Consider the following 14,082-nt stretch of genomic DNA (forward strand, 5'->3'; position numbering starts at 1 on the left):
TGTGAGCAGATATCATAGGCAACATGATTTCCAATCTTTTTTCCCAAACCTGAAGTTTCATTCAGAATGATTCAATCTTCTCAGACAAAATGAAGTACTTTACATTTGGTCCTTGCCACAGTGATAAATTTAACTCATTCAAGATGGCAAAGATATTAACCCAGTATTTTATGCAATTCACTTTTATCACTGAAAAGTGCTTTAAACTGCAGTCTTGCTTTCTGATTAAAAACATTTCGAGTTCATCAAGAAACACATTTTAAAACTTTTCCCTTGGACAACCATCTCACTAGCAGAATTTTGTCTGGTGCACCAACTGGTTGCACAGCCTCAAATGGTCGACTGCTTGAGGTGCTCACCTTTACAAAGTTTACGGAACTTATGACTCTTTTCATTACTTCTTGTTACTCTGTGTCAGCGTCTTCACGGTTACTATTTGTTGATCAATGATGTAATGAGATCCAATGGCTTATGGTGACTAGTTCAAACATTGAAATCCAGATCAATATCCTAGCCCAGGAGGAGCACCATCTGTGCAAACACCACAAAACTTTCCCCAAGAGATTTTATGTTCTTTCAGAAATGAACCATCTGTATCAAATATGTCACATGTAGTAGTTGCAGCCTCAGGATGTTTGCAGAAAAGAAATTCATCCTTAATGTCATCATCACTAATATAACTCATGTAAACAGTAACTGTAAACAGATTCCAACATTTATATATTCATTGATCTGGATACTAAACATTGGAAGTGGAGCAGATTTAATTTCCTGGATTACTTGATGGAGAATATCAGCAGACATATCATCTATTCTGCAGACAATCATTAAATAAGGAAATTGCACTCAATTGTGTAACAAACTCATCTCGCATCATAAGTCGAACAAAATCTTTGGTCCCTGGCAACAGTAAGCCATCATCAGTGGTATGACAGTTCATATATGTTAGCCATTCTGACCTGCGCATGATGAAATCTCAAAGTAGTTTTGATATCCATTTCCCTGATGGCTAACAATAGTGAACCTTTGCTTTAAGTTTTTTTCTCAGTCATTTGAATGTTCTTTATTGAGAATTCTCTGTTTATATTTATAGCCCATTTTTAATTGGATTATGTTTTTCCAAAATAGTACTTCTATTGATTATTTGGGAATTTCATCTTCAGTGAATTTCATCTATCATACTCCCTTCAGTCCTTCCATGTCTTCCCCACCCTTGTGACCTCCCACCCAGGAAAATAAAATAAAAATGAATAACAAAATCCAATTTGTGTTGTCCATACACTCACTGGTGCCTGGTCATACTCCCAAAGGCCCTCCCACTAAAGGAAATTAAGTCACTATACACATTTAAAATTTTCAAAGAATAATATTTAAAGTAAAGAAAATATGCAAAAACAAAAAGAAAGAAAAAAATTAAGCCAGAAGCCATCTATTGTGGAGACTTACACTTCAGCATCCCTATCACAAATTTTAAGAGTTCTCTTTGACCGCTTCTGTTTAGACTGTTACTGTTAGTAAAGTTGGGACGACAGTAGGAATTGTCACAAAAGCCTTCCATGTCCTTCCTTCTCAACATCTCATCTATAGTCACTAATAACACTGCCAATGTAGCTTCCTTGCTCTTTACTGTAAGCTGGAGCTCAGATCACAGGCTTCCTCATGATTTCTGGTGACAGCACAGACCATAAACAAGGACCTCATCTGCATCAGGACCATGGTCTCAAACAAGTCACTTGGAGGCAGCCTTTACCACACACATTAATTTCAAGCTGCAGCACATACAAGGGATATCCACATTGTCTTTGGTGGTAGCACAAGTCATGGACATCAACACCTCAGCCACAGTAAGACCACAGACCTAGTCATAGCCCCTGGCAGCAGCGCAGAGGGAACCCATGGCTTCAGGGGGGCAGTTCAGGCCACACATGACTATAACTCCAGGAAGCAACATGCCCAACAGACATCTACACCATCTCAGGATACAGCATAGACCATGGAGCATAGACACCACCTTCACGTCTACACAGACCCTGTCTATTGTAGGACCACTGACCCACACATAGCCTTCAGAGGTATCACAGACCATGGTAGCCTTTTGAGGAGGTTTTATCCAGAAAGTGAACTATTCCTCAATCCAGAGTCAAGTAGCACATTTGAGTGCTGAGTCTGCATGTGTCTAAGTTCCAGGCTTCTGTACCCTACCTCAACAACCTTAATGGGCAACAACATGTTCCACTGTCAACTGCAGCCGTCTCTCACATCTGTCATCACATCACAGCTCCAGTTCCTCCTCTAACAATGGACAAGCACTGCTCCACTTGTTCATCTTTCTCACCTCTCCATCGCTCATTTGTTCATCTTAGTGGCACTGCCGGCCTGTTCATCCCACTACCACCTCCCCACTCTCCACCCTCACCCCTACCCATTCGAGGAGGGAGATGAGGGTGACCTTCAGCTGGTCTGGTCTCCTCCTGATTATTCTTTTAACATCTAGTTTCTTGAGTACATTATATATTTTGGACATTAGACCTCTTTCAGAAGTAAGAGTTTGTAAACTTTTCCCATTCTGTAAACTGCACTTTTGTGTGATGGTAGCCTTCAGAAGTTTTTCAGTTTTCTTAGTCCTGATATAAATTGTTTATCTTAGTTCTTGCACTATTGGTGTTGCTTTTAAAGTTGCCTCCTAGGCCACTGCATTCCCTGCTTTCTCTTCTATCAGGTTTAGTGTGTCTAGGAGGCCTTTGATGTACTTGGACTTGAGTTTTGTGCAAGATGATAAATATTGATTTATTTGCATTCTCCTACATGCAGATATCCAGTTAGACCAGCACTATTTGTTGAAGGTTCTTTCTTTTTTTCTATAGTATAGTTATGGCTTCTTTATCAAAATCAGGTGTCTATATTTGTGTGAATTTATGTCTGGATCTTCACTTCTGTTCCATTGATCAATGACTGTATGCCAATGTTACTAAGTTTCTAAATCCTTTAACTCTTCAATATAATTTGAAATTAGAAGTGGTGAATAGTTCCACCAGTTCTTTTATTAGTCAGGATTATTTTAGCAAAACTATCCTGAGTTTTGCTGTTTTTCCAAGTGAAGTTAAGAAATATTCAGTAAGAAACTTTTTGGAATTTTGATTAGTAGTGCATTGAATCTGTAGGTTGCTTTTAGTAGGATGGTCATTTTTGCTATGTTAATCCAACAGATCCATGAGCATTGGAGACCTTTTCATATTTTATCTTCAACTTATTTTTCCAAATCCTTGAATTTTCAACCATACAAGACTTTCACTTCCTTAGAGCTACTCCAAGATATTTTATATTATTTAAATCTATTGCAAAGGGTGTTATTTCCAATAATTTTTCCTCAGTCCATTTGTCATTTGTGTATAGGAAGGCTGCTGATTTTTATTTAGCTAATCTTGTACCTAGTTACTTTGCTGAAAGTGTTTATCAGCTGTAAGAGTTTCCTAGTGACTTTTAGGATCACTGATGTATACTCTCATATCTGTAAATAAGGATCCTTTGATTTCTTCCTTTTCACTTTGTATCCCTGTAGTCTCCTTTAATTGTCTTATTGCTCTAGCTAAAATTTCAAGAACTATATTGAATAAATATGGAAAGAATAAACAACTTTGTCTTTTTCCTGACTTTAGTGAAGTTGCTTTCAGTTTAATTGGTTGCTGGCCATTGGCTTGCTATAGATTGCCTCTATTATGTTTATATATGTCCTTTATATCCATAATATCTCCACTACTTTTATCAAGAAGGGGTATTTAATTTTGTCAAAGGCCTTTTCTGCATTTAATAGGATAATCTTGTGCGTTGTTTTTCTTTCGGTTTATTTACATGGTGAATTACGTTGACTGGTTTCCACATGTCAAATCATCCCTGCATATATGGGATGAAAACACTTGACCAAGGTGGATGATCTTTTTGATGCATTCTTAACTCTGTTTGTAAGCATTTTGAGTATTTTTCCTTCTATATTCATAAGAAAAAATAGTTTGTAATTCTCTTTCTTTGTTGAATCTTTATGTGGTTTAGGTATCAGGGTAATTGTGGCCTCGGAAAATGAACCTGGCAATGTTTCTTCTGTTTCTTGAAAATGTATCTTTTATTCACCTGATATAATTGTCATCTTAGAGACTTACTGATGAATAAACTCACCCTTTCTTATTCTTTTTTAACTCTGGATGGCTGTTTCAACTCAGTTATTCTGGCTCAAACCCTTCTCCTGATTCAGTTGACTGATTCAATCTGGATTCTCTCAGCTTCTCACTGAATTGCTCTAGCAATTTGACTAATCTCTGACTCCTCATTTTCTGGCTGAAACCTGCTTTCAACTAAACTGACTGAACTCAACTTAACTGACTGAGTAAATTGAACTCAACAAACAAGCTTACTAACAAGCTCCAATCTATTGCACTGCACTCACTGGACTGACTCCCAACTTGAATGACTGACCTAATTGGCTCCTGAGTATTTGATCTCTGTCTCATTCTGTCAAATCTTTCTCTGATACATCACTTTACCCCTCCCCCTCAATTCGATGTCATTGTTTGGTATTAAAGTTGTGTTCTAAAGGATTCAAGTCAGAGGGATTAAAGTTGTATACTTAGGGCATGTCTGCATTCCAGCCAGATCACAGACCTAGGTCTTTGGGTGTGATCAAATCAGCCATGTTGCTGTATTAAAATTCTTCTACAGTTTCTATTTTGTGGACTGATTTGAGGAATACTGGTATTAACTCTTCTTTGAAAGTCTAGTATAGTTATGCACTAAAACCGTTTGACTTAACTTTGGTTTGAATTCTATTTTAGATATTAAAATGGATGCAACAGCTTGCTTTTTAAATCCATTTGCTTGGAATATCTGTTTATCTTTGATGTTTAGATATGTTTCTTTTATGCAACAAAATCATGGGTTCATTTTTTGTTTTTGTTTTTTCCATTCTGTTAATCTGCATCTTTTTAATGGAGAATAGAGGCCATTGGTATGGAGAGGTATCAGTGATCAGTGATTTTCTTTCCTGTTATGGTGATGGTGGTAGTGGTGGTGATGATGGTGTGCATGTGTGTTTCTTCTTTTGATTTTGATGATGTGAGATTGCTTATTTCCTGTATTTTCATGAGTATAATTAATTTCCTTACATTTGTATTTTACTTTTCAGCACTTTCTGGTACAAGATTTAACTATTTAAATATGTAATTTGTACATATTTAAATTTGACTTTATCATGCAATATTTGTTCTCTATTTATTTTGATTGAAAGTTTTACTTGTCAATAATACCACAATAAAACTAAAATTCTAAATAATTCACACAGCCTCTTCCACGTGGTCCTTTCTGCTGGGACAGACTGCTAGCTTGTCTACTCCCTGGAAAAGGTATGTCCTGAGTCATATCAGAAGATCCACTGCACTCAGCATGTGGTAAAAATCCCCCCACCCCAGGAAGTCCCACAGCTGCTGCTGGGAGCCCAGTGAACTTGGGGACCCACCATCCTCCCAAGCCTGCCACCAACCAAATACCAATCCCCTTCTGCCTGGTCCTTTCGGCTGGGACAGACTGCTAGCTGTTCTGCTCCCTGAAAGAGGCTATATCCTGAAGCATACCAGAGGATCCACTGCCCTCAGAGTATTTGATGGGGGTGGGGGGGAGGGAGAAGGTATAGGATGTGGAACAGTCAGAGAGTAGACTGGGAGGGGAATAAAATCTAGAGTGTAAAAATAAACAAATAAATAAAAAATAATTCACACAGCATTATTTTATAAGACATATATAGATTTTTATTTTTAAGATAGCAATAAGTATGATTGTTATCTTCAGAAATCCAAATTGTTCATTAAAACACAAATTTAACATAAGTTGGTTTATCTCTGACTACTTGCGGTAGTGTTTAGCATGAAATCAAAGTACAAAAACATGCTAGATGATCAGGAGATGGAGGGACAGAGGGTTACAGAGTCTCAACTCTGGCTTCAAAAAGGAACAAAGAGTGAGCTATTCTTAAACCATTATGTATCATTTTCTGTGGAAATTGAAGTAGTTATCCTGCAATACAGGGAATAGAATCCAATGGAATAAAAGGCAAACCAACTAACACAAGGAAGTGCAGAGTATATGGATCTCATTATTGCCTGAGGGACCATCCAGGCCCATCAATAAAGAACCATAAGAAGCACACGACCTGCATAGGTTTAAAGCATAGAAATATCTCAGCATTGAGAAGGGAAAGTAAACAAAAAATACTACTCCCAAACAAGAAGTTATTTGCAATTAATATCTGCTGTGACAGAGAAGACTAATTTGCTGCAATAGAGTGTCACTGGGTATATCAACCATATTCCAAGGTAGGCCTCATGCCCAAGAGTAGCTGGCCAACACAAAACAGACTCCATATTCTATTTTATTTGTTTGTTTTTATATGTTTGCTATGCCTTTTGATTTGGTTTGGTAATTTGGTTTGTCTTATTCTTTTGTTTGCTTATTTGTTTGTTTTGATTTTTATTTTTATTTTTCTAAGAGAAAGAATATATAGTTAGATAAGTAAGGAGAGGGGAAGAATCTGGAAGGAGTTAAGAAAAAGAAAGAATATGATTAAAGTATATTGTATGAAAAAAACATAAGATGTTCAGATTCAAAAACTGAACTCTTTTTCTATCCAAACAGACCATCTGTATTAATTTACTCAAAATCTGAGGATAAGTTGAATGCACTATATAGTTGCTGCCAGCATCTCTCCAGGCTGCATTTTCTACCCATCATTCTTGGTGTTAAGAATTTGTCTTGTTGGTTTACATGTATATATCATACTTCAGAAAGATTGAATTTTCATTCACCTGTAATTGTTAATCCTGGTTTTAACCTTCCCTAGCTGTTATCTGTATCTTACTTGTTTATACTCTTGCCTTCTTAGTATGGTGGTGTCCCACCTTCTGGTGCCAGTGTTTTACTCCTACTTACTCATCCATGATCTTTATAAATGAACAGAGATTAAGCCTTCACACTTGCCATGTGAAGGTGTACAGTGTTACATTTACATATCTTCTACAAACCACCTCTAAATAATGATTTACCATCTATCCACTCATTTTCAATGGAGGATTAAAAATTATCAGGCCATACCTAATCAAAAACTTATGAGATATCTCTTCTCAGTCTCAATGTGTTACGCTTGCATTTAATTCTGTATGTAGTTTCTAACAATGTATGTGTTTGTGCAAGAGAAAATGTCTACTAGAACTAATTTCATTGAGTTGTATTGTTATTTTCGTGGACAGGGCCACACTAAATTACCTTGTTACCTTTGTAGGAAGATTTCAGCAAATTACACCAGGACCCATTAGTTTCCAAAGTCTGCCTGTCTGCTCTGTGATGAGAATGTTGTGAAGTATCATTTTCCTGAAACCTAAGCTCTCAATCCAAGACAAACTTCCTTGTTCACCAGTCTCAGCACACACACACACACACACACACACACACACACACACACACACACATACCACCACCACCACCACCACCATCCATCCATCCATCCATCCATCCATCAGCACCACTATCATCATCTTAGTGGAAGGTTTGAAGTTTGTTAACTTTATCAAAGGAATTTATTTAGTACCAACTTCTACCCAGGCCTTAGAAAGCACATTGAATTTCATTAGTAATAGACAACAACTATGCCTTCCCATTTATTAGAACCACAGTGTTCATAGATGAACCTACTTTAAAAATATGTACTTTTCTTAGAAATTTGTCATATAATATAAGAATGTTTTACCTCTCTATTATTAATAACCTAATAAAAGTATTCACTGTGCTTAAACTTTATCTGTTCTAGTCAGGGATACTTTGTGGTCTATTTTCTGATTGGATTTCAACTAACATAATATGAAAACAATGGAAGGCTTATACTTATAAAATGAAGAATAAAACATTTTTGCTATACAACCAATATTTAATAGAAAATAAAATTCAGAAAACAAAGAATTAATGTGGATCCCAGACTCTAAAGTGAAGAGATAGCATAAAAATGTATTTTCATTAATCAATAATAATCAGTACCTCAATATCACATAAAATGATTACTATTAAACCAATATTCTAGATTCATGCTTTTTTACATCCTAGAGGTGCTTTAGATTTCCAATCACTTTACAGTATTTGCTGATTCAGAATCAGTTATCTCTGACTACATGCATATGAGACAGGAGTACATAAATATGGATGGTAGCCCAGTTTTAAGTTTCTGCTGAAATTGCTATATCCAAGTAACATCTGACGTTTTGTTAGAGTTGATACCCTCATCTCTAGACCAAAAAATGACAGCTAAGATTCCATGTTTGTCCCGTGTGAAAAGTTCAGTGACATGTTTAATTATTATCGGTCACTTTTTTTCTCCAGAGCTTCTTTATTGCATTTTTAACCTCAGCATTCCTAAGAGTGTAGATTAAAGGATTCATCATAGGAACCACCATAGTATAAAAGACAGCAACACCTTTATCAAGTGGCAGAGTGGTCACTGGGCGTAGATACACAAATATGCAAGGAATAAAGAATAAAACTACCACTGTGATGTGAGACACACAGGTGGAGAGGGCTTTGCGCCTGCCCTCTAAGCTATAGTTCTTCAGAGAGCGCAAGATGATCACATAGGATCCCATCAAGAGCAGGAAGTTAAATAGGCAGATGAACCCACTGTTGGCAGCAACAAAGAGACCAAGGGTGTGTGTGTCCATGCAGACAAGTTCCAACAAGGGGTACAAATCACACATAAAATGGTCTATGATGTTGGGGCCACAGAAGGGCAGCCACACTGTAAAGAGGATCTGAATAGTTGCATGGAGAAATCCTCCAGTCCAGGCCACGCCCACCAGAAGAATGCATAGCTTGTGGTTCATGATGGTCATATAGTGCAGAGGTTTGCAGATGGCCACATAGCGGTCATAAGCCATCACTGTCAACAGGATGATCTCAGTAGCACCAAAAATGTGCTCTGCATAGACTTGAGCCATGCATCCATTAAAGGAGATGACTTTGTTCTCCTGAAGGGAGTCCACAATCAGCTTTGGAGCTGAAGAAGAAGTATAAATTGTATCTATCAAGGAGAGGTGACTCAGGAAGAAATACATTGGGGAACTCAGAGCCTGACTGTTGATGACAGTGACCACAATGAGCAGGTTGCCAGAAATTGTTATCATGTACAAAATCAAAAATGTCACAAACACTACTTTCTGCATTTGGGGGTTCTGTGTAAGACCTATCAAGATGAATTCAGTCACATTCCTTCTATTCTCCATCTGTGTGGTATGGATATATTTTAATTCAAATAAAAATATTTAATCTTCAGGGAAAAAGAAAAGAGAAAAATCATAAAATGATTAAATAGTCTCAAATTCTAATCTTATGATTTCTACCAAGGCACAGATGAGATCTAGTCTTCCCAAAACTACATATAATTAGGTTAAAGTTTTCTTAGGTGACTTTCCTAGTCTTTTTTTTAATTGAAAAGGATTCTTAAAAGACTTAGAATACCTCAAAGAAAAGATACCATTTCCTATAGTCAGAGGAGAAATTGCAAACTTCATTTTTACATCAGAATGTAACAGAGTAATCATAGTAAAAATTTTGGAGATTAGCAAGATATATAGGAATGTATTTAGGTAAGTAGATAGGTAGGTAGGTAGGTAGGTAGGTAGGTAGGTAGATATATAAGGTAAATTATCACCATAACATAGTCCTTAAACAATAATTCTAATTATATAAATGTAACAAGTAAAAATTATTGATAATAATCATGTAATTACTATTTGAAGATTCTGTTCTTTATATGTGTAGTTCAGAAATAGAATTAAATTTTAAAGTTTTTGCATAAAATTTTATATAGGCTGTGATTCACTGATGTTAAAACACAATTATATTTATTCCATTTTCTTCATGTCTTTGCAGAAAAATGTATGAAAATAAAGAAAATATTAAGTAAAGTAAGTCAAATGTCAATATCAGATATTCTCTCTCATAACAGGATGCTACAACCAGCATCGATCTTTCTAAACATACAAGTAGAACGGGAAAGTAGGGATCTCAAGAACAGGTACCAAACAATTAAATACTTAAACACAGTGCTAACACATGTTCCACATCACAATTGGGTGACTGCATTTCACAATAACCCATATGTCTTATGAATATCTGAGAAGAGCTCAAAGTCTACAAGTATAAAGAGATGATGATAAGAGGGAATATTAATGGCCCTGATTTGATCAGCACGTACTGTATATATGTGTTGAAAAAGGCATAGTGTGCCCCATTAAGATGTGTAATTACTACATGTTAATCGAAAACAAGTTAGAATCTGGAGAGATGGCTCAATGATTAAGAGTGCATGCTGCCCCTGAGAAGGACCTCAGTTCAGTTCCTAGTACCTACATCAGGGGGTTCACAATCAAATACAACTCCAGCTCCAAGGTAAATTCCTTCTTCTCACAGAAGCCTGCACTCACATATGCACATAGTCACAAATGGACACACAACTTTAAAAAAACATAATGGTTTATAGCCATCTAAAACGTATATTGACAAACTTCAATTAAAATATTGAGGGTACTTAATTCAGATATAAAATTATGGGTGACTTCTTATTTTTCTCTTTAATTTTTCATTATTTTTCAAATTGTTGTAGATTATATTACTAATTCTATTAGAAAATAATTTTGATTTCTATATTTAGCCCTCCAATTGAAAATATGAAGACTTAAGCTGATGCAAAAAAAAAAAAGCGACTGTACATTAGCACACATGGAAATCCAAGAAATAGCACAAGAATGTAACTAAAGGATAATGGAATGTTCTCATAAAATTATGATTGTCAATTCACAGAATGAGCATCGGACAGGAGCATGAGCAGGCATTAGTGAATGGGCACACAGGAAAGAGGATGAGACTACCCTGACCACCCCACACAATCCTTAGAATGACCCTTGATATGATGTTTATTCGAAAGTCAATTATGGGTGCTCATTTGAATTAAGCCTATTAATTAACAATTCATTTAAGCAGTAAATATTTCAAGCCTAAATAATCAACCAGAACCTATTTAATACAAAATCTGCTTCCAAGCTTTTCAATCTTCCAAAAAAATTGTTTTACCATTATCAGTTTTCATTTTTTCTGGACTTAAGAAACCTCTTTTAAAAATATCTTCATGAGTTCCTGACACACCAGAACTGTGAAGGGTAAGATGAATTGTCTTCATCACTTAGGATCATGAAACATACTAAAGTCTATGGGAAAGAGTTATTTTTCCAAGTGACCTCAAGAGTACTTCATTGATACATGGACCTTACAGCTCTTAAGCTAGAATTACAGCCTCCCTTCTAAATAGCCCAAAGTATCAGAGAATCCTCCCAGGAATAAGAACCTCTGAGAATAAAATGTAGTGCATTTCTAATTGCCAGATCTTCTCTAGAGGAGCTAATCCTTAGGATAACAAAGACTGGACTAATATGTTTTCATAACTGCTCAAATGTCTGTGCCCAAATCACATTTGATGATCAAAACCACACACAAACTCTAATCTGGACTGTCTATCATTGCTTCAGCTAATATTTCCATTTCCTGCACATTTTTAAGTAATTGGAAGACATTTTAATTCGCTTTTAAAACACGGGTTTCCTCCTTTCCCCTCACACCATAGACACTAAACCAAACTCAACATCTCATCATTTGTTCAAAACTGATATCTTTAGTGCTCGATGGCAGATTAAAGGAATAAATGAGTTTCATTCCCTGCTCTGGCTCAAAGACTAGTAGCATAGCCTGTGGCATTTGCAGAGGAGCAAGGGGAGTCTGATATCTCATGAAAGGAAGGCTGCACTGGAGAGGCAAGGATGTAGCGGGACAACCTCATCCCCTGCTGCTCAGATATTAGGACATCAAACCTTCGCTGTGCTCTACTTTTCCACATTTTGTGCAGTGTGCTGAGGCTCCCTTGCCATTGCATGCTTCCTGTGGGACGCCTTACACTGAGCACTGGCAGTGAGTACAATTGGCACTGTACTAAGTGATTTGTGTGTGGCATTTCACCAATTTCTCACAATGCCAAAATGTTTAAATGCTTTTAACTGTGCAATTTGAAGAAAAGAAGACTGTGATTAGGAGATAAACAACTTACCTTAACGTCCCAGTAATAAAATTTAGGGGATCCTGTATTCAAATGTAGGATGTCTGTCTCCAGCTCTTTAGCCCATGTCTCCAACACAGATTAAGTTCACTTCCAGGGTCAGCATTCCCAGAGTTTGAACAGTGAGCCTTAAAGCCACCAACTGTGGTCACAGGAAACCTCCACAGTCCTCTGCTTAGCTCCAAAAGGAAGCCAGATGGTAATGAGTTCAGATCTCCAGTCTGCCAGCCTCTACATTAGAAGTCCATGAGTACCTTGTAGTTTAGAAACTTATACAAACTTTAAAGTTGAGGGGCTAAGTGTCAGCTGCATAAATTTTAAGGGAACAGAGCCTACCGGTGATAGAGGGCAAGGACAGCCTAGGTCTGCTAAACTATAACACTGATATTTTCTGTATCAGTATCTCTCACCTTTCTTCGGACAATGCAATATGAATATATAGAAAGAAACAATAGCTGCGAAGGGCAGAGAATTAACTTCTAATTCATAGCTATCAATACCTGTCTCGATTTTCAGCTTAAGGTTATAGATATTTAGTCATGTAACAGGGACATGATCTAATATTGCAAGGGCAAGTTCTCACTGTTTAATATGATACCCAAGAACATTTGCTGAGGTCAAACTTAAGTGTTACCAAACCTGGGCTTCTAATTCAGATTCCCAATGACAGCAGAAAGTATAATTTTGATTTCAGATAGTGAAATTTTTAATGAATTCATTTTTTACCTCAGCTTCAGAGGTGCATGGATTCTTTGGAAACAGAATTCAAATGCTGGTCTTCTTCCTTCCATTCTGACCTGTCTTGACTATAGTGAAGGTCACATATCTGTCAGAGCTCTAACTCCAAAGGGCCTTTTTTCATTCTCATCTGCATTGTGAATCTCCTGTTATTGGTATAAGTTGATATTTTTCCCTATCTTGAACCCCTGAGAATAACCATAGCATTTTTTTCTAGAAAATGTGTGACTGTGCATAAGTCAATAAAGTATCCAGACAGCATGTCCTATGTTCTACCCAGCAGGAAACTCTCAGTGACCAACCCAGCTACTTCAGTCTCTATATTCTTCTCATGCTCAAAACCTAGAAATAGGCTTTTGAAGTCTCATGAATTGAAAGCCTTTTTCTAAAAAATTTAACACACATGTATCCATATCTACAGTTTAAAGAACAAATATTTTTGCAAAATCTCCTGAAAACGTTCAAAAAGTATTATTTTGGTGAATTCTATGACAAACTTCTTAGGGGAGATTGGAAATATGATAAACTAGATTAAAAACAAGAATTCGTGGAAACTCACTGTGGCTGCTGCTGGAGTTGAGGTGAATGTCCAGGATCTTTAGAAATACAGAGCATTTCGTTATTACCTACAGCTACTTGGACATCATGTCATGTGATGTATATATCCCAAATCCACAATGACTCAACAATACTTCAGGAGGTGGAGACTGTCAAATGACACAAGCTTCAAATGCATTTAATAAGTGCTTACATCTTGATGGCTGTAATGCCTGTCAAAAGGAGAGAGGGGAGAGAGAGAGAGAGAGAGAGAGAGAGAGAGAGAGAGAGAGAGAGAGAGAGAGGAGAGTTCTGTTGAAAACGACACTTAAAGATCTCCCTATTGAAAGGAATCTTCTAAATTTCCTTTCTACATCAAGTTATAAAGCAAGACACAAATATGTCTACCCTTTAATTCTCCAGTGGAAGCAAAAAGAATGAAACGTGTAAAAAAAGAAAGGCTACTGAGTACTTTATTAAAGGGCAAACAGGTCTCACCTTTGCCCTCCCAGGAATTAATTATTTCTGTTTTCTGAAGAGTTTACCTTAGGAACAGATACTTAAGAGAACATATCTCTGAACAATTCAGTGATTAGTTCTTTTTCCTGAAATTGAAACTAGTT

The 14,082-nt window shown here is 36.7% G+C and overlaps 1 protein-coding gene across 1 annotated transcript; it reads right to left on the reverse strand.

Annotated features, from left to right (window-relative positions):
* Positions 1-8,382: 8,382 nt before the first annotated feature.
* On the reverse strand, positions 8,383-9,302 carry Or4c12 (olfactory receptor family 4 subfamily C member 12). Its single transcript, NM_001000573.1, is given in 2 exon segments — positions 8,383-8,393; positions 8,396-9,302. Coding segments are annotated over 2 exon segments (918 nt in total).
* Positions 9,303-14,082: the final 4,780 nt, after the last annotated feature.

Source organism: Rattus norvegicus, chromosome 3 (genome assembly GCF_021556685.1).
Source record: "Rattus norvegicus strain SHRSP/BbbUtx chromosome 3, alternate assembly SHRSP_T2T, whole genome shotgun sequence".
Lineage (NCBI taxonomy): Eukaryota > Metazoa > Chordata > Mammalia > Rodentia > Muridae > Rattus > Rattus norvegicus.